Here is a 24,913-nt window from a genome sequence, read left to right as displayed (position 1 = left end):
AGTACCGGCATGCCGAGGCTGCCATTAGCAACACCATCACGCTCATTATGCTCCCAGCAAAACTGAAGTGATGTTCATCCCGGGTGATACAACTCTCAGATCTCACCTTTGGTTAATGCATACCACTTTAGGGTAACTCAGGGAAATCAACTGTCCTTTTCTGCGCACATTGCTAATCTGACACAATCTCCTATTAACAGCCACTCAGCTCCTTGTTCAGTCACGTAACATTTCGAGACTGGAGCACCTTGCTCCTGGCAGGTCTGCTTCAAAGCACCATTTGATCCAGAATGCAGCTGAATGACTGGTTTGTAATCCTTCTCAATTCTCCCACACCACCCAACCACTTAGCTCCCTCCATTAGCTTCCTGTAGGCTGCTGCAGCAGATTTAAAAGACTGAAGCTCACATGCACACGAAGCCAAACACAGTCCAGCACCCACCTCCCCCATACAGCTCATCACTCGACATAGTGCACCATGCTCCCTCCAATCCTCCAGCACTGCCTGACTGGTTGCACCATCTCTCGGGGTTGAGATAAGATCTGCATCAAGACTCTTTTCTGTTCTGGCACCAAGGAGGTGGAATTAACTTCATCTAAGTGCCCAGACAAAGTCCTACTCCTTCTAAATTTAGCGCTTCATATTAAAAATATATGCTGTGTGTGCTCGTTTCTGCCTCTATTACATCCAACAGTTTTTATATTCATGGTATTCTTAGTCCATGGCCTACTGAACCATTATCAGGACGTATTTATTGTCAAATTACTTCTACAGAATGTATCTGTTGCTCTAAATGAGAACGTCTGCCAAATGTAAATGTAAGTAGAATCATGTTTTTATGAGTATTATTGTAAACATTTTTCCAGATTTTACCTAATGGTGGGGCTAGAGGGCTTGAGTGGACCAAATTTAATGAAAAGCTTCCATTTGTTTGTCATAATTAAAGGATAATAATAGTAAAATAAAACATTCTGCACAATCAGAAACATTGTTGCACGGCCCACTAAATACCATTGTGATTTAAGCCACACCCACTTTTGGTTAAACAAAGATACAGGTACAGGTATGTGGATCGGAAACAGATGCAACTCTTGACATTTTGTAACACATCTTATATGTGCAATTAAACTGATAAATAAGTAAACAAATAAACAAATATGAGAGACACAGCATGGACAGCGTTCCATCTAGTTCATCTCACATCTAGTATTCTCGGGATCCACCCACACCCTGATAAGAAGAAAGTTACTGTGTGTGTGTGTGTGTGTGTGTGTGTCATGTAGGCAGACGAACGAATGCCTAAAACACTCTGGCTTAAAGTTACAGACACGATGTTGGAGCGAGACTTCGCAACGCCATGAGCATGTGATGATTTCGAAGTATGTGTGTGTGTGTGTGTTATTGTAGACAGGTGTGTATGATAGGAATCCTCAGGAGAGCTGTTTGCCTGAGTGTCATGTGATTTGATCGGTGCTTGGGAAACATGGAAACTGGCTTTATAACCTTTTATAGCTTGGCGCTATTGAGTTTTCTGCGGTTTGAATGAATAAACATAAAATGAAGGAGTTTATGAGGTTAGTAAAACGCTAATTGTGTGATTTTACAGCTAATCTGCACAAACACACACACACGCTCACTTCTGCGCCTCTTCTCTAGCCGTCTCTGCCTCTTCTCCTCCCTGAGGCGTGCCTCCTCCTCCTCCTGGTCCTGACGGCATTTGTGGAAGTTTTCCACCACGACGCCTACAAACATGTTCAGCACGAAGAAGCTGACGATCAGCAGGAATGAAATAAAGTATAGCAGCATCCAGGGGTTATGGTTCCTTATGGGCTAGAGAGAGAGAGAGAGAGAGAGAGAGAGAGAGATTATGAAATATCCCCACACTATAATACCTCACTCAGTAATATCCGTCCTGTCCAGCAGGCTTCTCCTTCACTCATCAGGAGCTCACTTGCACAGTGAAGTAGAGCTACGAAATAATTAACCGCCGATCAAAATAATTAACCAACAGGTTAGCTAGCGGTGTGTAGCATGTCGAGTGGTGAAAACATGGACACCTTGACAGTGCTGGACATTTCATATGGCCTGTACCACTGAACATAGTCTCCATCACTCTACATGCACCGTCTTTGAGCCCAACTCTTGAATCCTATTTGAAAATCCCATGTGACATCTGATGGTCTCCCACTGTGTGGTTCTTTAAACTTCTTGTCCGTCTGTAAACATCGTTCTCGTCAATGGTCTTATTTCTATAAGACGGCGTAAATGCATGGGGTGTGATGGAGACTATGTTGAAACCACCTAGGTTTTGAGTTTCCTTTGCGCCACCAGGGTGGCTCTGGCCCCTCGGGGCGTGGCTTCTGGGGGGGGTGCTGGAGTGTCAGGGCGTTGGCAGCGCATTCTTTGTGTGCTGGGAGGCGGGGCCTTGGTGATTCAGAACTGTTTGTCTGGTGCATCCCATGGGGTTCGATCGGATTTGGCATCTGGAAAGTTTGGAGGTCGAGTCGGGGGCCTTGGGCTCTTTGCCTGCTGGGCCGCTTGCAGGTGTTCTGGTGCCTTTTATTCATAGTCAGTATTGTTTTTATTTTAAATAACACTGATAATTAGTGAAATAGATTAGAAACTATTACAACAGCAATAACAACCTAAGCAACAAATGTACAACAATAACAGTAAAAACAAAAAATGTTATGAAAACAGAAATAAGACATAAGAGAAAATAAAAAAAAAAGCTTAACAGAAATAACCACAGTAGCTGTAACAAGAAGAAACAGAGTAACAACAGAAACAACAACGTTAAGAAAAAGAGCAGCAACAGCAACAAGCACCAACAACAATAGAAACAAAACCACAGATATAACAACAACAGCAGCAAAAACAATAACAACAGCAACAATAACAATAAAAACAAGATTAACAGCAGCGACAACAATAACAGGACGAGCGGCACAAAAAGCAATTAGGAAATTCCAACACAACAAGAGCAACAAGAACGTCAGGAACAGCGACAACAGGTACGGGACAACAATAGGAACACGAGCAGCAACATCAGCAACCGAGCAGATAAACAAGCGCAACTGAAATAACAGGCAAGATGACATCAGCAACAAAAATAATCATTAAAAAACAAACAACAGCAACAAAATCTGGGGTCCGTTCTTCGTACGTCGCTTGACACATCCGAGATGAAGTGACACATCTAAGATGAGATCATCGTGCTGATTACGATCCGGCTAAGTCGGTTCTTCGAGCTCACCTGTTGTTGATGATTAGTAGAGCTGGATTGAGTTGTCTAGGATTATTGCGCGCTCGTGCGTTGGTTTAAAAGGCGATATGCATCGACAGTAGAAACACTGATCACAAGCCCTCCGATTGGTTGACGAAATGGAAAAAGAGCGAGATAAATTGTTTTTTGTAACACGTGTTATGCGCTGAAATGTCCTCAGCCATGGATTGTCCCCCCCTACATAATCGCTATCAAATATTATATTAGAACAGAAATTCATAGGTTAATGGTTTACAAATTACATGAGACAATAAAATAAAATAAGCAATATGAAAATTTTTTCAAGTACAACATGTATACTTTTATTTTGTTTATTTTATTATAAAATTAGTTTCATCCAATTTATCATTATAAAATATTTATTTTTAATATATATAAATATTTATTTGCATATTTTTGCAAATATTATTTGCAAATATTTATTTGCATATCCATGGCAGGGGGCATATACTTTTCTTTTCCCACGTGAGTCAGTCCATGTCAGTCGTGCTCTTTAACCAATCAGATGTGACCTCGCGCCATTTCAACCAATCATAACCCGCCAGGAGCGCAGGCTAAATCCTGTTTACAGTAAATAAAGCTGCTCCCGAGCGGGTTCAAGCTTACGGATATGTTGCTATGACAACAAATGCGAGAAGCGCATAGAAGAACGAAACAATCCAAGATCAGGACAAATCCACAACAATCAAATCCAGCTAACTGAGTTAGCGACGTCTGAAGAACGGACACCTGAGCAACACTGCAGAAAACAACAACAACAGCAACAATAATAAAAAACATCAGGAGCAACAAAACAACAGGAACGAGAAGATCAACAGCACCACTGCAACAATAACAACAAAACCAGTAATAAAAACCCAAACAACAGAAACAGCAACAAAATAAAAAGAGTTCAACAACAATGTAACAACATCAGCATCAGAAGCGGTAATGAACGCGCAGGTACACAATGCGGAAATAAGTCGAGTGACAACAGCAGCAATGAAGAACAGCAATAAAACAACAACAAAAAAGCAACAGCAATAAGAAAGCCATGTATAATCCTCTGACGGTTTACGTTTAATTCTCAAGCAGAACCTCAGACACATTTTTCCCGTCAGCAGATTCCCCAGAGCGCCGTTTCCGCTCGCTGTTTTTCACATTATTAATTTGGGCATTTTGGCTCAGCGTGCTCATGAGTGTAAAGAGAGCATCAGCTTTAATCATGCGTTTGTTTATTGCACTGAAAGAAGGAGGAAAAGAGGGAGGACGAGGGGACAGATATGAGAGCATGGAGTGACACTGCTGCAAAAAACTGGTGTAACTTTCATAACCAATGTGCAGCGGATTAACAGCCTGAAGCAAAGAGAGGGAACAAACTGTCAGAACGAAAAGAGAGAGAGAGAGAGAGACCCAAACATGGCTATTTTCTTGTAAACATGCTCCCTTATAAAGGTTTTTTATTGTGTGTGTGTGTGTGTGTGTGTGTGTGTGTGTGTGTGTTGCATTTATTTTCAGGTGTTGTAGAGAATGAGATTGAGACACGAGAGAAAACAAAGAGAAAAACAGGACCCATTGTTACCGGTATTAGGAAAGACACACACACACACACACACACACACACACCCACATACACACCTGTTGATCCACCGCCACTGCATCTAATCCATCATACATGATGTTGACCCAGCCGTCTTTGGATGACAGGACAAACAATGACATCAAGGCCTGTGTAACAATAATAACAATAAAGATAAATTAATAAATATATAAATAAAATGTGATTAATAAAGATCAGTTTCTACAGCTGGAGAGTTATAAGATTACGTTAGAATAGAATAGAATGGAATAGAATAGTCTTTATTGTCATTGCAATGAGAGCAATAAAATTAAAGTGCCATCCCTTTAATTAATTTAATTAAATGAATTAAATCATATAAATTATTAAAGCTATTTGCCAGTTGAGTTTGTCGATGTAAATTTGTAGCTGTTAGAGAGTTCTCAATTCTGATTGGTCGGAAGGTGTTAGAGTTTCTATAATTTCAATTGTAAAACTGTTGTGGCATAAGAGGAATAAAACATTTAAAACACACTTACAAATAGAAATTTATCGACAAAAAATCTCCACTTCATCAGATTGATTATTTTCCTGTAACTGCGTGTGACGGAGGTACCTGGCCCAGGTTGTCAAAGTTGTATTTCCTTCGAACCCAGCGGTAATTCGCCTGCAGACACTCTGACTTGTTGGTGATGTTTCTGGTGTCGAAGCCTTCACAGTGATAAAACTTTCCCTTAAAGAGCTAAGAAGAAAAACTGGTAATCAATTAATGTTCTTATTAATCTATTGAATTATAAACTGAAATTCTACAAAAGAATGTTTCTATTTAATAACTTCATCGATTACAATTGGCTTTCAGAAAAACAGTCCAGGACCAAGTGAAGACTTTTTGGGAATGTTGTGATCTTTGAAGAGGCCATTTTGGGGAGAAGTGAGGACTTTTTAAGGGAAGTAAGGAACTTGTGTATAACAAAACATGTTTTGGGCGAGTCTTTTAACTTTCGAGGATATTTTGAAAAAAAAAAAAAAAAGGGGAACCTTAGGGGAAGTGAAAACATTTTGGTAAAGTTATGACCTTCCTAAGAAAAGTGAGGACATTTTGAGAGAAGTGAGAATCTTTTGGGGAAGTTAGGACCTTTTAAGAGAAGTGAGGACATTTTGGGAAACTGAAGACATTTTTGGGGAAAGTTGTGACCTTTAAGGACAGTGAGAAGAGTTTGGGGTAAATAAGGAGCTTTGGTGAAAGTGAAGACGTTTTGGGGTAAGAGGTGACCTTTAAGGAATGTGAGGACATTCAGGGGAAGTGAAGACCTTTTGAGTGAAATGTGAGGACCTTTTTTTTTGGAAAAGGGAGGAACTTTTGTAGAAACAGTGACCTTTTGTGAAAGTGAGGACAATTTTGAGGTTGTAGGGAAATTTTTTAAAAGTTTGTAAAAAAGTGAGGACCTTTAGGGAGAAGAAGTAACCATTTGTGGAACCAAAAACATTTGGTGATTTTTTTTTGTCTGGTGTATGTCAGATAATAAACTGTGTGTGTGTGTGTGTGTGTGTGTGTGTGTGTGTGTGTGTGTGTGTGTGTGCGTGTGTGTGTGTGTGTGTGTGTATTTACCTGGACTCCCAGTATTCCAAACACGATGAAGAAAGCACAGCAGATCAGCACGATATTCCCAATTGGCCGGAGAGAAGTTATTAATGTTTCAACCACCAGCTTTAACCCAGGAGCCCTACTTATCACCCTGACACACACACACACACACACACATACACAAACACACACACATCGATGCTGTTAATTACACTGAGTAGAGTTTCAGCTCCTTAGAGAGCACAGGCTTGAGAGAGGTCTGGGAGAGGAACACATCATCCAACTTTGTTAGTCAGTCTGGATGGCAGAGTAAATTTATTACCTTTAAATATTTAATCTGATTGGTCAGAGAGACTGGATTTATTTTAGCCGGGGCCAATCCTCCCCCACCGGGCAGGTCTCTTGTGTCTTACTGGGGTTGGGGTGGAGGCTAACACGTGCTTGGACTGAGATGATTGAAGCCAAACAACCATGTGGTGCTTCATAACAGGGAGGCGTGACATCCTCGGCAGAATTGTGTCTGATTCACGTCATCATAGATAAGGGTCTCCAGGAGATCACTCACCTGAGTGGTCTAAGCGTTCTGAGAAGACGCAGCACTCGCAGGATTCCCAGAATGCGGTTTCCTCCAGATGAGGCCAGAGACACCAGGATGTCCACAATAGATACAAACACCAGCAGGCCATCTAGAACATTCCAGCTGCTTTGCAGATACGAGCCTGGGCCGACGTACAGCCCCATGGCCACCACCTAACACAGGAAGCGCTTGTGTAATCCGTTTAGCTCCTTCACCAATATCACTGCCATCATGCTATTTACTATATATTTCAATAGCATATCTGATCATTTTTACCTTGACTGTCATCTCAGCTACGAAGATCACAGTGAAGATGTAGTTAGACACACTGAGAAAGACACGCTCCTGTAAGAAAACAGAGGGAAATTCTATATTGTGTATTGAATTCTGGATTCCGGTCGAGCTCTTTAACATTCATGGAAGAAGCCTCCAGTGCCAGCATTCTGTAAGTGTCATAAAAAAAGATAAAGGTGACAGCACACCCTGTTTGAGAGATATCTCTGAGGAGTGCTGGGACGCTTTATGCTAGTTTGCACGCTAAATTAAACTCGAAACAAGAATGATAAAGTGCTCAAGAAAGCATGGCTTCTCCCCAGTGGCTCGGTTTCCAACAACTCCCTGGGAGGCTTTGAAATTAATATGCTCGTTCTTTTCTTTTTGTTGATGAGACACGGTGAACTGTGGAGAATTACAACCCAATACTGCGACTCGGCTATGACAGGTTCAGGCCCCCACACCACCCGACTCCAAAAAATAAATAAATAAAATAAATAAAATGCAGTTTGCTTAGGAACTATACAGTACCTACACTGTCTGTAAAATCTAACATATAATACCTGTGTGAACTCTTCTGTACTATTAATCACACAAATCCATTCCATCCATTCCATCAATCTATCCACCGCCTATACTGCTTAGGGCCGCAGTGAGCCTTGAGCCAATCTTAATCTAAATAGTGCACAGTGGGGGACGTCATGGATGGGGTGCCAACCTAATGCAGAGCACGAGCAAACACCCAATTATACACCCCAAGCAATCTGGAATCAGTTACAAAGCATGTGTTCAGACTGTTGGAGAAAACCCACCAAGCACAGGGAGAACATGGAAACTCCACACTCACAGACCAGAGGTGAGACTTAAACCTCCAATCATGGACATTTTAGGCAACAATGCTAACCAAGTCCTCCTATTTATTGCCCAACAACAATAATGTGGGTATCTGACAGACATAAGCTGATGTCCTGCTGATTTGCTAAACTTTCTAGATGTTGCACAACATGCAGTTATACAGTTATACATTCGCTTACAGTATTTTACACCATGCTCACCACGCTTGGTGGGTTTCCTCCTGGTACTCCGGTTTCCTCCCACAGTTTGAACAAGTGTGTGAATATGTGAGTGTGTTCCTGCTTGTGCTCTTTAATAGACTCCAGGTATACTCCTCGCAAAGCTTCTTAAGCCTAAAAGTCGCTCCTAATGATGAATTTTGACATTTTCTTCGAATTTCACCTTAAATTTAGGACTGAATCTTAGTAATAATAAAAATGATTCACGAAACATCTTAGACCCCAAAACAGCTCCTAAATTAAAATTATTAAGAGTAGAGAGGAGGACTTTTAAGAGGCTTAAGAGTTTCTAAAGCAGAGGACAAAATAGCAGAAAGAAGAAATATTCTCCAAACACTGAACGTAAAGCTGAAAGTAAACACGGCTGTTCTGTCTAATTTGGTTTTCTTGTTATTTTACTTCCTTCCAAAAGATTGTTGGTTCCATATCATCCAAAAGTGCAACTTAAATAAACTGTCCTGTAATCATGTAAATTAGTAAAAGCTGAGCCGTTTTGCTCTCATCAATCTGAAATGGATCACAAGTAATAAAATCAGTATGATAAATAAATGTAAGAACTTAAATATAGTAACTACTGTGTGAAAATCGGTTGCTTCAAAAGTCGACACATTTTCAACATTTAGCTGTTTTAATTAAACATAACAGAAACCTTTTCACTGTCTATTCTATTATATATTCTATTTTCACAAAGAGCGCATTTTAAGACCTTTACAGACTTTTTTATCAACCAAGTCCTTGAATTGCTGCATCATCCCCAGCAACGGGTTTAACCACACCCCCTCACTAAGATAAAGGGTTTTGTACTTTCCTTCCTAAGAGTTGCTCTGAGAAGTTTCCTAAATCACTTTTAGTCTAGGACTCCCAGCTAGGACTTTTTCAGCTAAGATAGGAGCTCTCTGAGAGAATTCTAAGAAGCTTTGTAAATACGGGACCAGGTTTCCCCTGACCTTGTATGATAAGTGTTGTGTTTGCATGATTCCTGATGGTCAAAATGGGATGTTTAACAAGGGCTACTAAACATCTATTGGTGCAGTAATCATTTAAAAATATCCAAACCCTCTTGTAATAAACTGTACAATGTATGTGGATGAAACCCAACCTTTTAATAATATAGGATTTCCTCTTAAGTAATGTACTGTGGTACCTCTGCATGTGAATTGAGTTCTTAAGATGAAATTTTGTATTGTGAAACACATTTTCCCATAGGAAATAATGTAAAAGCAGATAATCCGTTCCAGCCCCCCTAAAAAAATATCACCAATATTACCAATTTCCAACACTATAATCATATTTTTGCATATAAAACAATTAAAACATTTAGAAAAGACATGTAAATGAAAAAAAAGAGAAATAAATAGACATTAAACCTTACTTAACCTTAATTTATGATTCCTCTCGGCACCAACTACTTTAAAAAACAAACTGAAAGCGGCGTCCTTTTCTTCTTCCTACCATCCTTGATAACATTCTTGGTACCCATGGTGCTTGGGACCCAATATGTCTTCACTAAATCTTACAAAAATAAAAAAAGTAAACTCGCTTCGCTAGGTTTTTTATTGACACAAACTAGTTTGAAATGGCTCCCAGCCAATTGCTCCATTCCCGCTCATGTGCCGAAAATACCTTGTATGACGAGGAACATTTCTTGCAAAATTGCGAAAATGGCGTATACAGATGTCCCACTGTGTGTCATTTTGCAGCACCAAAATCTACCCCCACAAGTCAGGCTTCATGGTTTTCGGTCAAAATAAACCTCACTATTTAAAAACAATGAAAATATCTACAGTATATATTTAAAAATAATGGTTTGACATTGTAATGGACGGCGGTTCAACTCACAATGCTGTGCGGCTGGATGTCGGGTCTCTCGAGTGCAATGGTGATGCAGTTGAGGAAGATGAAGACCAGCACGGTGTGATCGAACATCCTGTGAGTGATGATCTTCTGACAGCGCACACGGAACCTGCACACAAAAGTAATGACGTTATCCAGGTCTCAAGCTAGATCTGTAGTTTGGGGATTTCCTAATTGAAAAAGAAATTAGGCTTTGACAACCTCTTCACCTTAGTTACGTCGGTCTAGTTGCATAACTGGTTTCAGTTAGAGATGTGTGTGTTTTAAACCATCATGACCCTGAGCAGGCAGGTACTAAAGCTGAGTATATACAGTAAATCCTGTGTATGTTATAAACGCTAATGAGACTCACGAGTGTCATGTGACAGCTCTCTCTATTTCTTGTCTCGACTAGAGCTTTTGATTTAGTTTTAAACCAATGATCTCTTGGATGGTACATACACTATCTTTCGTATTTCCTTTCATCCCTAGCAGTTTTGTTTCCTCTAGACTTATTTATACTCACGTATTTTGAGGTGAGAACGCATACAGTGACCAGTCCTCGTGATCTCTGCACCACTGGGGTTTGTACGGCTCCAGCATCCTTTTCAGAATAACACACCAACTCTACAAACAAAGAAAACCAAAAAAAGAAAAGAAAAAAGAAATCAGTATTAATCCTCGGAGGTCGACGCCTACTTTTGCACTCTGGCTACCTAAGCTCAGCGCTCAATAAAAACAATAACTGCCCTTATTTCAGATATGTATGTGGTGTGTTTCTGCACATTTTCTTCCAGCAGAGATGGAGATTGCAGTCATACGCCTGTTGAATAAATAAGTTACATCGATATACATGCAGAAGTAAAGTCAGAAATCCTGCTCTGTACGGAATAAAACAACAGAATGAATAAGAATGCTGGACGTGGAGTAAGTTTTAAAGTCTCCATGCCAAATCCTGAAGCAACACGTAGGATGTACGACAGTACAGATCTCAGCAGGTTAAAATACAGTATGGTGAGATACATCTGCATGAGAGATAATTACCACGCGAGACAGATGGAAGGAGGCAGAATTATGGCTTCACACTAGATCTACCAAACACACACACACACACAGGGTCTATTTTCATGCAGCATAAATTAGGAATATAATTCTGGCTGAAAAACTGCCACTGCAGGGGTGTTCATGACTCCATTCTTCTCTTAAAGTTTCCACCTTTCGAAACAACCAAAGGGAAATTAGCCAATCCATCTAACGCTATAGAGGAGATCCGAGTAACGCTCATGGAAGTGGTCCGGTCAAGAGTAGCGCTACTGTAGATAGGTAAACAAAATTCATTTGCATTTTTAAGGTTAATTCTTTGGTGTTGAACGTAACATGCTCGGATTTACACTGGCTCCGTTCTCAGATTATATAAGCCAAAGAAGTTCCCTTTCAAAGAAACGTTGAACCACAAATGAATGTAATGTTTAATGGAACAAATTAAATACCAGACCAGAAAATACCAAAAAAATCCATCATCAGCCACAAATTTCTTCAAAAATGTATTATACACACACAGATTATCCAGGATATGGATTTATTTCAAATTCAATCGAGTTAAAGGAAATTTTGTAAAACGTTATCAATTAAAGAAAGTAAAATTCAAATATAGTTGCAAGCAACAATGGTGGGGCCCAAGAGTTTTTAAGGAATTCGTCCTGTTTAAAGCGTTTAAAGTTGAAAAGGCTAAATTTATCAAAACGATTAAAAGAGAAATCGCTTCGGAATTCAGAACAGTTGACCAACTAGGACTCGATTTAATCACTTTGAGAAGAAAGTGACTACAACCTCTTCTAATTCGTCCTCCTGCTCTCCGGGCGCGTGCGCCGTCTCCCGCGGTGTCGTGTACGGAGAGGACGGAAACGCCCCATCCAATCTGCCGTTGCACTCTCCGTACAGGTGTGGCATGGGCGGGACTTGTAGCAGCTCCGGCAACTCGAACGACTCAAGATGTGAAACTCTGCTCAAGCTGCCGGTCCTGCTGGACTTCCCCCCTTCTGATTGGACGTCCTCGAAACTGTCCCGGTCCTCGACCGAAAGTAGCGACTCGTGTTCCCCTGATTGGCCACGCCTCTTCAGGCTCGGGGCGTGTCCGAGGCTGTTCCAGCTGGAGCGCCGACTTCCCCATAGACTGGACTGGACACACACAGACACGCGCACAAAAGAAGGTCGTTGCGATGATTGATGTTAAAATCTATTTAAAAACATGCATACCATGTAGAGTGTGTGTGTGTATGTGTGTGTGTCTCACTATGGACTTCTGGTCATGGTGCTCGTAGGAGGCGTTACTGCTGCGCAGTGATTGGTTGTCGACGTGAGACACTTCAGTTCTGGGCGTGGCCATAGTGTTGCCGTGGTACGACGGCATGGTGGCTCTGGGCTCCAGGTGGCCGTTTGATATGGGCAGGAGCGTCTGCACTTTGACCTCCGAACCTGGGGTCAAAATAACAGGATAGAATAACAACAACAATCAACAACCAAACAACGTTTATGTTTATCCTGATAACCGTAAACATAAACGTCAAAACCGTGCAAAGTACCTGAGCTTAGGAACTCTCTCAACCTGTCCTCGTCATCAAAGTCAGATGAGAACGCGTCATCGTCGCTCTCTGACCTGCTAGCATCACCCTGGGAGAGACAGAGAGAGAGAGAGAGAGAGATGGGGAGAGAGAAGGAGAGGAAAGAAAAAGAAAGGAAGAGAGAGAGAGAAAGGGAGGGAGTTCAAGATTGAATGAATCTGAAGACAAACCACTGAGAGAATAAAAGCTTCAGCATTAACCTTCCTATCTGACGATGTCGTATCCACATTGCGGAGGTTCGGACTTAAGGTGCCTTATATGAGTGTGTGATTATTTAATTATCAGGATGTAATTAATCCCATCACTTTAAATTAGACTAATGGAACACTACTGCAGTGTCACAGAAATGGAAACGTGACGTCTGCCAAAAAAACACGGCATGAGGAGTAATGCTGAGTGAGGATCTGTATTCTTGCCATATCTTATGTGTGTGTGTGTGTGTGTGTGTGTGTGTGTGTGTGTAGGCTTTTGCATTGTGTGTTGGAGAAGAAAGGAAGATAAAAGACACCGGTGAGAAACAAGACCACAAAGGGATCACCGGTATGGGACACCGCAGCTGTGGCATCACGTACCCACACACGCATAAACACGCAAACTGGCACCGGGTCAACTTCAGAAATCCCGCAGGGACGCGCGTGTGTGTGTGTGTGTGTGTGTGTGCTGCTCTCTCGTCTGTTAAAGGAATAATAGAGTGGGAGAAAGAACTAGGACAAGTGTATTGACTTGCACTTCCTCTCCGTCCTGTCCTCTCGTCTCTCCTCGTCCTGTTTCCACCCACCCGATCTCTCTCGCCCGTCCTATTGTCAGTTCCACAACTCGTCTCCTTCTTTCCTTTACTTTTTCTCTTCAGTCCAGTCCTGTTCTTCTTATCCTCCCTCCCTTTCCTTTTCATTTGCATTCCTTATTTGCTCTTCTTTATTCTGCATCAATCCGTCCCTGTTCTACCTCTTCTATACTGTACCCTTAGTCTGGTTTCTCTCTGCATTCCTTCTCTCCTGCTTAGCGTCCTCTTCATTTATTTTCTCAATTTTCTTCCCATCTTCCCCCCAGGATTCAGCAACTTAAGCCTAAAAAAATACAGTTGCTGGTATGCAGAGTCAGGCTCGACACGTCCTCGTGTTGATTTTCCTCTTGTCACATTTTTTTTTAAGCGTTAAAGATGGAGTCTAAATGCAAACAACATCAGGGATAGAAAATAAGGACTGAAAAAGAAAAACGTTCCCGTTAACAAAACATCTTCCAGGCTCACAGAATAGCACTTGATCCAGTGCATCCTGCAAGGTCATGAAGGTGATTTTTCAAAAGCAAAGACCTGACCTTTAACCTCTTACCTCAGCCTGGAAGCCTTCCACTAAAATGGCCACCAATAGGTTGAAGAGGACGTAATTGCCGAAGGTCATGAGGGCAACGAAGTACAGCGCCGCCCAGGGAGAGGTGGAGGCCATGCCGTTATACAGCACGACGTTCCAGTCCTCCTGCGTCAATATCTATAAACAACACAGAGAGAGAGAGAGAGAGAGAGAGAGAGAGCACAATGGGTTACAATAGAGCATTGAAACTTGTCCCTGAGAAACAGAATGAGACAGGGAGAGACACAAAAACAGATACTGAGTGAAAGAGAGAGAAACAAAGAAAAGGAGATATAGGAAGAAGACATAAATAGAGTGAGACAGACAAACAGTGAGTGATGCAGAGGGAAAGACTGAGGGGGAGCAATATAGACAGAGAGAATGAGACTGGGACAGAGAGTGAGACAGAGAGACAGAAAGGGAGAATGAGACAGAGTGAGAGAGATACATAGAGATAGAGTAAGAAGGGAGATGAGACAGGGATGAAGACAGATAGAGTGAGACAGACAGGCAGAGGGAGAGACATACAGGGAGAGTGAAACAGAGAATACAACAGAGAGTTACATACTGAGACAGAGAGAGTGAGACAGAGAAAGACAGACATAAAGGGTGAGACGGAGAGACAGACAGGGACAAAGAGACAGGGAGTATAAAACAGAGAGACAAACAGGGAGAGTGAGACAGGGAAAATGAGACAGGGAGACAAACAGGGAGAGTGAGACAGAGAGACAGAAAGAGACAGGGAGACAAACAGGGAGGGTGAAACAGAGAGACAGAAAGAGACAGGGAAAAATGAGACAGAGAGACAAACAGGAAGACTGAGACAGAGAGACAGAAAAAGACAGGGAAAAATGAGACAGAGAGACAACCAGGGAGACTGAGACAGGGAGACAAACATAAAGGGTGAGACGGAGAGACAGACAGGGACATAGAGACAGGGAGTATAAAACAGAGAGACAGGGAGAGTGAGACAGGGAAAACGAGACAGGGAGACAAACAGGGAGAGTGAGACAGAGAGACAGAAAGAGACAGGGAGACAAACAGCGAGAGTGAAACAGAGAGACAGAAAGAGACAGGGAAAAATGAGACAGAGAGACAAACAGGAAGACTGAGACAGAGAGACAGAAAAAGACAGGGAAAAATGAGACAGGGAGACAGACAGTGAGAGTGGGACATGTGGACAGGGGGCTGGAGACTGGTTCCTCAGGTGCTTTAGGAGAAACGTCTCTCCTGATCACTGCTCCTCTCTCTGTTCACATTCCGCACTAATTACTCTGTCACTCCGTAAATTACACTCCTCCACTCATCCCTCACTTCCGCTTTAATTTATTCTCTTCTTTATTTCTTGCTAATGAAGTGCAGTAGATGGTGAACCCGTGACATTTCCAGGCTGCTGAAGACGTCGATTTCGGGCGGTTTGTCAGGACGTGCAGCTCTACCTTTTCTTTCTCTTTCTTTTGTTTCCCTTTCGCTCTCTCTCTCTCTCTCTCTCCGTCTCTGTGACTCCCAGCGCACCTGCATTCTGTTACAGCGGTCCTGAGTTTCATTACTCATCCTGTTTTCCTCCTGCTTCATTTCGGCTTTTTATCATCAATCCTTTTTTCCGTTTTTTTTCTTCTCATTCGTCTTATTGAGGTTTTTATATAACGTGAGATAATAGTGATAATAAACTTTATTTACGTGCCACAGCAGACATTAACCTTCAGCTCAAAGTTCACGAAACTGATGAGAATTACTAAGGAGTTCAGCTACAAGCAGCGATCTATGGGGTCCAAGCACTTTCTGCAAGAGAAGCCCAGTTACAGTTAGCGTGTTAGCTAGAAGTTACAGGAGTTCTCATCAAGTTACACAGAATGTTAAAGTGAGTTTAGCGTGAACAGTATCTTATGTTGTAATGAATATGGTTTGTCAGAGTTTGTCACGGTAGCTTGAGGAGAGTTTTTCAAAATATCAGATGCTGGAATCAGATTCACTGATCGTCGTCTACACACACAGTTTATGGAGGGAAGATAATCCATATGTTTCTTTTTTTTTTTTTATAAATAGAAATAACCTGTTTGAAAAGCAAAGTGATGATGAAACAGGAAGCGGAACTGGGGTTTCGCCAATATTAAAATAATAAAGAAATACAAATGTAGCTAGGAGTTAGCATGCAGCCTGGAGTATGAAACGTCAATTATTTAGCTAGCCTCGTTCCTTCGGCTCGGTGCTAATGTATATACAGCATGCACAAGCTATCCTGTCCCTTTAAACGATTTTATTTTATCATGATGTAATGCTTTGGCTAAGTGTTACAGTCAGCGCACAAATATACCGTAATGCTAGCACTTATACTTTAGGTACCCTATAGTTAAATCATCGTAGTTACGCTTTATTAAGTGTAACATAATGGCAATTAAAGAAAGAATAATGTGGTGGACGAGAAAACGCAAAGATGTTTTATTGGGCGGAGCTTAATTTACAATAATGGTAAATTAAAGTGATAATCGGACTATTTTTGGAAATACGATTATTGGAAATAATAGGCGTGTAGTAAATCCGAGTATTTTAAAATCGTGATTAATTACAGACGATAACGGTGATTAACTAGATTAAATTTTTTTATCGATTGACAGCACAAATAAAAAACAAACAAACAAACAAACAAACAAATATTAATTTTTTCCCCACCCAATAAACATTTCACCGCACAACATCGAGGATCTTGCTAAGATATGGAATGGCAGATATACCGCATCGCCCTCTCGCTCGCTCTCTCACTTTCTCACAGACACACACACTCTCACACACTCACATGTACACACCGCTGCCTGTTTTATTGCACACGGCACTGAAACAATTGTTTACAGAAGAAGCGAGGCGTCTGTCTGTTGTCTTCATCTGTTTAACTTCACCTTCATCCTCACTCTGAGAAACATCTTCCTGTTTCTCACTCGTTAAATATTCAGCCAAAGTGCTCTTCACATTTTTTTTTTCCGAAATGTGTGTGTGTATGTTTTTTTAAAACATATTTATTCACTCTTAGCTTCCTGCGCAGTCAGATTTAGGCTGAGAAGAAAAGTACTGTATGCTCTGCTTACTTTGTGTATTTTGCTAGCATGCACGAGCACACACACACACACACACACACACACACACACAGACACACAAAACCAATCCAGAGAGAGATTAGGGAAATTATAGTTCCGCAGAAACCCTGACCTCCATGTAGTCCCTCGGAGCCTGAAGTTAATACAGACCTGTATCAGCGCTTATGCGAGCGTCACCCCGCACTGACCTCATCAAGTGAGCAATATTGCAGGTAGACGATGGCGCAGGCGCGGATTTTGACGCCGTAAGTGTTTTTTGACAAATCTAGGATAACAGTGCATTACTGTAACATCTGGAACAGCTGGTACACTTGTAAACCTGCAGAGGGCGCCCTAGACTGGACATTATGATGGACAAAGCTATTAATGTCATAATTAAACCTGACTAAAAGAATGCTCGATCTGTTCCAGTCTCACAGCGTCTACCGCCCCGAGGGAACCGCCAGGGGGGCGTGGCGCTGACCTGGAACACTGTGACGATGGCCCAAAGCAGAGAGTCGAAGTTCTTCCTGTCTGAGATGGTGTCTCCATTCTCCAGACGCAGAGTGAACTTACAGCCGAACAGATGCATACCGAGTATACTGCAGAGAGAAGACAGACAGAGAGGGGGACACAGAGAGGGGAGGAGAGGAAGCATGGATTAATCCATGAAATTAATCAGGCTGTAAAGGGGACACTCCAAAGGCTTGCAGCTTTTTCAACACACACACACACACACACACACACACATATGGATATCAGTGTTTCTGTTGAGGCCACGTCCACCTCCAGTTGAAATACAAATAGGACAAGCCATGCCCAGTTAGAGTATAAATACATTACATTCACATTGAGTGTAAATACAGATATGAATAGAAGGCAGTCAGTTTAGGCCACGCCCACACTGAGTTTAAACACAGACAAGAAAAGAAGCCTTTCTGTTTAGGCCACGCCCATTTAGAGTATAAATACATAATAGACAAAGGCTATTCACTTTAGGCCACACCCACCTGTAGTTTAAATAACGACATGAATAGAAGGCAGTCGGTTTAGGCCACACCCATTTAGGATACACCTTTATTCGTCCCACAGTGGGGAAATGTCTATGTTATAGCAGCAAAGAAAAAATTTGCAAATAAATGTTACTACTATATTATAGACGTTAGAGGACGTTCAGTTTAAACCACACCCTCTTCGCTTGGCTTCGGCCACGCCCAACTTGCATTTATATACAGTGAGAAATAAAAGCCTCTACATTTAGGACACACCCACATTGCGTTTACATATACATGAATAGAATTCTTTCTCTTTGGGCCACGCCCACCTTGAGTTTAAACACATTATATATAGACATGGACGGAAGTGTTTCAGTTTGAACCACACACACCTTCAGCAAAAGTACAGATACAAAGGTACAGAAGCTTCACAGTTTAGGCCACGCCCACAATGAATTTCAATGCAGATGTAAATAGAGGGCATTATGTTAGGCTTCGCCCACAATGGATTTAAATACAGATATAAATAGAAGGCACTAAGTTTAGGCCACACCCACAATGAGATTAAATGCAGACAGGAATAGAAATCTTTTTCCTTAGGCCACGCCCACCCTGAAAAACATTTCAGTTTAAACCACACCCACCTTCTGCAAAACTACAGATTCAAATTGAAGCTTCTCAGTTAAGGCCACGCCCACCTTGATTGTAAACACTAATAGGAATAGAAGGCAGTCAGTTTAGGCCACGCCCACCTTGAGTTTAAACACTGATAGGAATAGAGGGCAGTCAGTTTAGGCCACGCCCACCTTGATTGTAAACACTAATAGGAATAGAGGGCAGTCAGTTTAGGCCACGCCCACTTTGATTGTAAACACTGATAGGAATAGAAGGCAGTCAGTTTAGGCCACGCCCACCTTGAGTTCAAATACAGATATAAACAGAAGGCAGTCAGTTTAGGCCACGCCCACCTTGAGTTTAAACACTGATAGGAATAGAAGGCAGTCAGTTTAGGCCACGCCCACCTTGAGTTAAACACTAATAGGAATAGGTGTCGCTCTCCTTCTCGAGTGTAAATACAGACACAGACTTCTGAGTTACACCAATAATAAACACACACTCACTAATAAACACACACTCACTAATAAACACACACTCTGAGTAAATAAACAGTTTACTGCACAGATCAAACGCTGGAATCGTTATAAACTCAGAATAAACCGGATATGATCAAATAAAGCGCATTAATCTGAGGAAATAAGATTAGTGATCACAAAGCCGCTTTCCTTCAGCATTTCTACAAACAGTGCTAACGCTTCAGAGAGAGAGAGAGAGAGAGAGAGAGAGAGCACAGTGTGTGTTAGAGAACATCTAAAGACTTTTTAACAATCTGTCAAGGACACAAACACAACAGGCTTCATAGAGTCAAGATCAGACACACAGAGAGACAGATGGAGAGTCAGAGAAGAGACAGACACATATAGATAGATAGATAGATAGATAGATAGATAGATCAGTGAACATGATGTTTTCACACGTGGTAAAGTGAACCTCTTTAACTGTTATGATTATTATGCTTCTCCTTTACTTAACATCAACCATACACACACACACACACACACACACCTGAAGATGAAGATGAAGAGCATGAGCAGCATGCAGAAGGTGGCCACGTTGTCCATGGTCTTCATCAGGACCACGAGTTGTCTGCGCAGGGCTGGCAGGAAGCGGACCAGCTTTAAGACCCTGAGAAGACGGAATGTGCGCAGGACGGATAAGCCTCCGTCCGCCTGTCCGATGAGCTCCCACACACTGCAGGGGGCGTACAGGAGAGTGACAGAGTGAGACAGACTGCGGGGTGATTACGCTTAATGTAACGCTGGACGGATAAAGAAATCAACACCAGTAAAAGTTTAATCCTCTGCGTTATTATGTCACTGCAGTCTCAGCTCATTATTTGGCAGCCCGAGAGACTCGGGGATTAAAATGATTCCCTTTTCCATGACGTCACTCGTGATGATGATGATGTAATGTCATAAAAGTTTGTGTATTAAAATTAGAAGGAAAAAAAACAAACAATACATTCAGCCAGTTTAAAGTTTAAACACGGTGATTTCTGCAAGAGCCAATGAATAGGAGGACGCTAACGAGCTCGGGACGATTAACCTGGCGGGATACGAGAGGGGTTAAAGACGGGCGGAAGCAGAAGAGCCTGCCTGATGATGACGATGATCAAGTCGAAGATGTTGTACGGGTTGCTGATGTAGCCGAGCGGACCGCAGGCCAGCAGCTTCAGCACCATCTCCAGGGCAAACAGACTGGTGAAGACGATATTACTGATCTCCAGCACATCTGTCAGCTCAGCAGGCTGTAGAACACACACACACACACACACACACACACACACACACACACACACACACGAGAGAGAGAAAACACAAGCGATTAGGGGAGAGAACATGAGACAATTTAGTGACTTTCATAAAAGTTATGTTAGATTTATTCATTCAGCTAGAAGCATGAACACAGACACACAGACAGAGGAAAGGACGGACAGACAGATGGACAGACAGACTGATGGACGGACAGACAGATGGACAGACAGACAGATGGACAGACAGACAGATGGATAGATGAACACTTAGATGGATTGTTAAATAGATAAACGTACTGATGCACTGAAAGCCGGTTTGGTAGAGAGATGGAAAGATAAATATAAGCGTAAAGAGATTTCTTCAGGATGGATCGATGAATTGATGAATAGATGAATGTATGGAGGTACAAATAAATAATGAATAGAGAAATGCATGGATGGATGGATGGATAGACAGGTAACTGAATGGTGGATGAATAATGGATAGATGTATAAATAAAAGATACATGCTTGGAATAATGGATAGTTCTTGTATGTATAAACTGGATGTGGAAAGGATGGATGGATAGATTGAGGCATGACAGATGGATGGATGGATGGATGGATGGATGGATGGATAGGGAAGTGGGTAAATCAGGGCATGGAATAAAGGTATGGACTGATAAACAAATAAATAGTATATGCATAGATGGATAGATACTGTAAATAGATGAATGGACAGACGGATGGGTGGATAAATGAATGGATGTATAAATAATCAGGTGAATTGATGAATAAATGGTGGATTAATAAAATAATTGATGTATTTATGGATGTGAAGAGGGGTTAATGGGGATGGACAGAAATGAATAGATGGACAGATTGATGGATGAATGAAGATCTGGATTAAGGGATGAAAAAATGGAAGGACAGATGAAAATAAATAAATAGATGAATTAATTGATGGTTGGATAAACAGATAAATATACAGAAGAATAGATGTGGCTGTGTGGATTAATAAATTCATGGATAGATGGATGGAAGCAACAATATGAATTGATGGATGGATGAAAAAGGATGGACAGATAAATGGCTTGATGGGAGGCTGGATGGATGAAGAACTGGCTGGATGAACATATGGACAGATAAATGGATGAATGGATGGACGGATGAGAATGGATGGACAGGTGGATGGAGGTGTGATGTAACACAGATCAGTCAGGAGGGAGGTTTGGTTTTATTGAAGCTTTTCCCATAATCATCATTACAGAGTCAGGAAACACAACACCGCTAACAAACTCAAACACACACACACACACACACACACACACACACACACACACACACACACACACCGGGCTGTCTCCAAGTAGCTGTGTGATGGGAGCAATCATGCTCTACGGGCCGTGCTGTTATGGGAAAATAATCAGCTATCGTCTGGTTACAGCCCCTCCTCCTCATTACATCATGTTACCATAGCAACACTTTCTGACCAATCGTAGCCTGACCTTATTAACAGACCTCGTAATGAACCATGTCTCTTATATATCATGTGCCTCGAAACATCTGGAACCAGGTGACAGGAAACTATGCCCAAATAAGGAAAGTGGGAAACAAATGAGACATGGTGTGTGTGTGTGTGTGTGTGTGTGTGTGTATGACCATGTAGCCCTTACATATTAATAAAGCTGAATCTCATTGATATGCATATGAGGGAATGACACCTGCTAACCTTAGTGAATATCATCCAACTCACCTGGCACACACACACACACACACCTTTACACACATGCACACACACACACACACACACACACACACACACTCATCCAATCTGACATCTCATTCATGTTTTTTCTCTGCTGCCTCACAAAGCGCACAATGACCCCTGTTATTACAGCCGACTAGTGTAATGCAAATAATCATTTTCCCTGGAGTGAATAGGCTCTGGCTTGGAGCGAGACATCTACAGCACGCGTGCGCGCACACACACACACACACACACACACACACACACACACACACACACACACAAACAATCATGAATTACACAGTTGCAGTTTTATTTTGCTGACAGTGAATCCATTAGATTCAGTTTAGTCATATCTAAACCAATATTCCACACACGCACACACACACACACACACACAAAAACATTTAGAAGGTACCACTTATTTGCAGCAATGGATTTGCACCCAAATGCGTCCATGTTCTGAATTCTGATTGGTCGGAGTGGTGTGTGGGTTTATTCTCTATAACAGGAGCTCCGACAGCACTGCAGCTACGCTGTGTATAATGCACAATGTTCTAATCCGTGTACGTTACCATAGTAACGGCTCATTCACAGAGATTTAAAAAAACAAGTGTTGAAGACGGTATGGTGAAGTTTTCCGATAGTATGGAGATTTTTAGTTAAAGGAGTCTCCAGTGTCAGTTATCCATCATGAGCCTCTATAACGAAAGTCAATCAGGGACGATTTAGGCCTAATGTGTAGCTATAAATGGAAAAAAAGTGTGGATTATTTGTTAAGATTGGATTAGTATTAAATGGTTGCTGTGTAAGAGGAAATATAGTTGTAAAGCAATGATGATCGGGCCCAAGCACTGCGCTATCGCCACCCGCGCGCACCAGAAAGACAAAAGAAAAAAAAAAGTAGGCACATTGGTCACATGCATTTAAGGAGGAAACACTAAATGGACAAAAGTGAGAGTGTAGGTGTATTTAATCAGAGTGCAGTGATGTACAAGATAGGCCATATTAACTGGGACATGCAAGCGTTAATATGAATTACATCATCGTTTTATATGGAACCAAGTTAAAGTAAGGGGACGAGATATTCAAGATTTTTAACAGTAACACACTTCCTGCTACCTGTTGGCGGCGCTGTGACTGAGACTCACAGTAGTCATAACCATGTGGTCAGTTTTCTTCTCTTAACATACTGTATTGCTGAGGTTTGATGGACATCACTTATTGTACACAGAAGATATTCGCCACTTCCTGTTTTCTTTTATTCACCGTCGAGTTTAAGGCCTGATCACAGCTGAACCCTTTAAGATATCAAAAATCCCTTCGCAATTTTGCATCCTCAATCTTTTGAGATTATACTGTCCCAGTTTGGTGGCAATCGTACAAATCCCCTAGGAGGAGTATATCAAATCCCACTGGGTGCTTTGTGTAATCAACCCAAAATAACTGGCTTTCTGTTGAGTAGAGTGCATGACAGGCAGTGCGAAAGTTGTTCAGCTCAATGAGATGTAAATGTGCACAGGGTTTTATATGTGTACGAGCTATGTAGCTAATTTTTTTGTGCAATAAATACATTTTTGAGCATGTTAACACCCCCAAATCCTGATTAGTAAAGAAAAAAACAGAAAAAAAAAAAAAATCCTTGGAAGAATAAGAGGGCTCTTTGCATGACTAGTGCTTGGACACTAATAAAACACATTGGATGTCTAATTTCACTAGCTCACTCTGTAGGTCGTGCCTAACACGTGGCCACGCCCACATCTCCACTTAAGCAATAATGTAAAGGAAGACTTTTCTTTCCCCTCATTCTTTTGGGTCATTTAGAATTATCTGTATTTTTATGTTGGTTACAGATATAATTTTAATTACTTAATTTACAAAGAAAAAACTATAGTAGTACCTTTATTAATTAAACTAATTGATAAACAATAATTCTAAGGGGAAGTCTGAACTTTTTTTATTTAGTAGTTCTTTTAATCCACTTATGGTTTTCAGTAGCCGCACAAATAAAAAAGAAATAATTTTAGACTATGACTTGATGATACACTATTTTACCTTAACGTACCACGTTTTGTGGAAGTCTTGCCTGTAGCGCCCTCTCGAGGTCGGGCTTTAGCATCTTCTCCAGCCTGAATCTGAATCGGTGATTATACAACACGAAACCTTTTACTTTTCACGCGACTGCTGCCGCTGCGCTTGTGTGTTCCGAGTCATTATCTTAAAGATCATCGGCTGGCTTTTAGCCTTGAGATGACAAAAAACCCTACATGAGATTCTGGTTTAAAAGTTTTTGATCCAACCTCACGTTAATTATGTGCTCGGGTCACAAAAACGTGACGCCTGCTACAGTGAGCTCAGATTGGAGCAGGGGTCACGTGAACTGATCTTACCGGGGATTGCTGACCAGACAGGGTCGGGCTTCAATTAACCTGCGCTGAAATAAAAATAGTGCGAGCGTGGAGACGTGGGACGGCTGTGTGTGAGTGGAACGTGAACAGTGTGTTGGCTGTTTGCATTTCTGAGCAGGATTGCGGGAGCTGTGCTGACGTTTATAAAGGTTTCCTCTTAACACTGAATGTGAAATGTTCAGGATGATGGGAACTAAAGTGACACAA

General features: G+C 41.5%; 1 protein-coding gene across 1 annotated transcript in view; it reads right to left on the bottom strand.

Moving 5' to 3' along the window:
• cacna1hb (calcium channel, voltage-dependent, T type, alpha 1H subunit b) overlaps positions 1-24,913 on the bottom strand; it is a 70,454-nt gene that overhangs the window by 18,455 nt on the left and 27,086 nt on the right. Inside the window, exons 9-23 of the mRNA XM_053476837.1 lie at positions 20,412-20,563; positions 19,822-20,007; positions 17,688-17,805; positions 14,118-14,273; positions 12,748-12,835; positions 12,459-12,640; positions 11,996-12,343; positions 10,692-10,792; positions 10,172-10,295; positions 7,263-7,331; positions 6,975-7,159; positions 6,434-6,560; positions 5,441-5,566; positions 4,905-4,994; positions 1,639-1,831 (exon numbers count right to left, since the gene is read on the bottom strand). Of these exons, the coding sequence (XP_053332812.1) occupies positions 1,639-1,831; positions 4,905-4,994; positions 5,441-5,566; positions 6,434-6,560; positions 6,975-7,159; positions 7,263-7,331; positions 10,172-10,295; positions 10,692-10,792; positions 11,996-12,343; positions 12,459-12,640; positions 12,748-12,835; positions 14,118-14,273; positions 17,688-17,805; positions 19,822-20,007; positions 20,412-20,563 (2,245 nt within the window). The remainder of the gene's footprint in view (positions 1-1,638; positions 1,832-4,904; positions 4,995-5,440; positions 5,567-6,433; positions 6,561-6,974; positions 7,160-7,262; positions 7,332-10,171; positions 10,296-10,691; positions 10,793-11,995; positions 12,344-12,458; positions 12,641-12,747; positions 12,836-14,117; positions 14,274-17,687; positions 17,806-19,821; positions 20,008-20,411; positions 20,564-24,913) is intronic.

Source organism: Clarias gariepinus, chromosome 18, assembly GCF_024256425.1.
Source record: "Clarias gariepinus isolate MV-2021 ecotype Netherlands chromosome 18, CGAR_prim_01v2, whole genome shotgun sequence".
NCBI lineage: Eukaryota > Metazoa > Chordata > Actinopteri > Siluriformes > Clariidae > Clarias > Clarias gariepinus.
The sequence above is the reverse complement of the archived record's forward strand: the minus strand, read 5'-3'. Positions and strand labels throughout refer to the sequence as shown.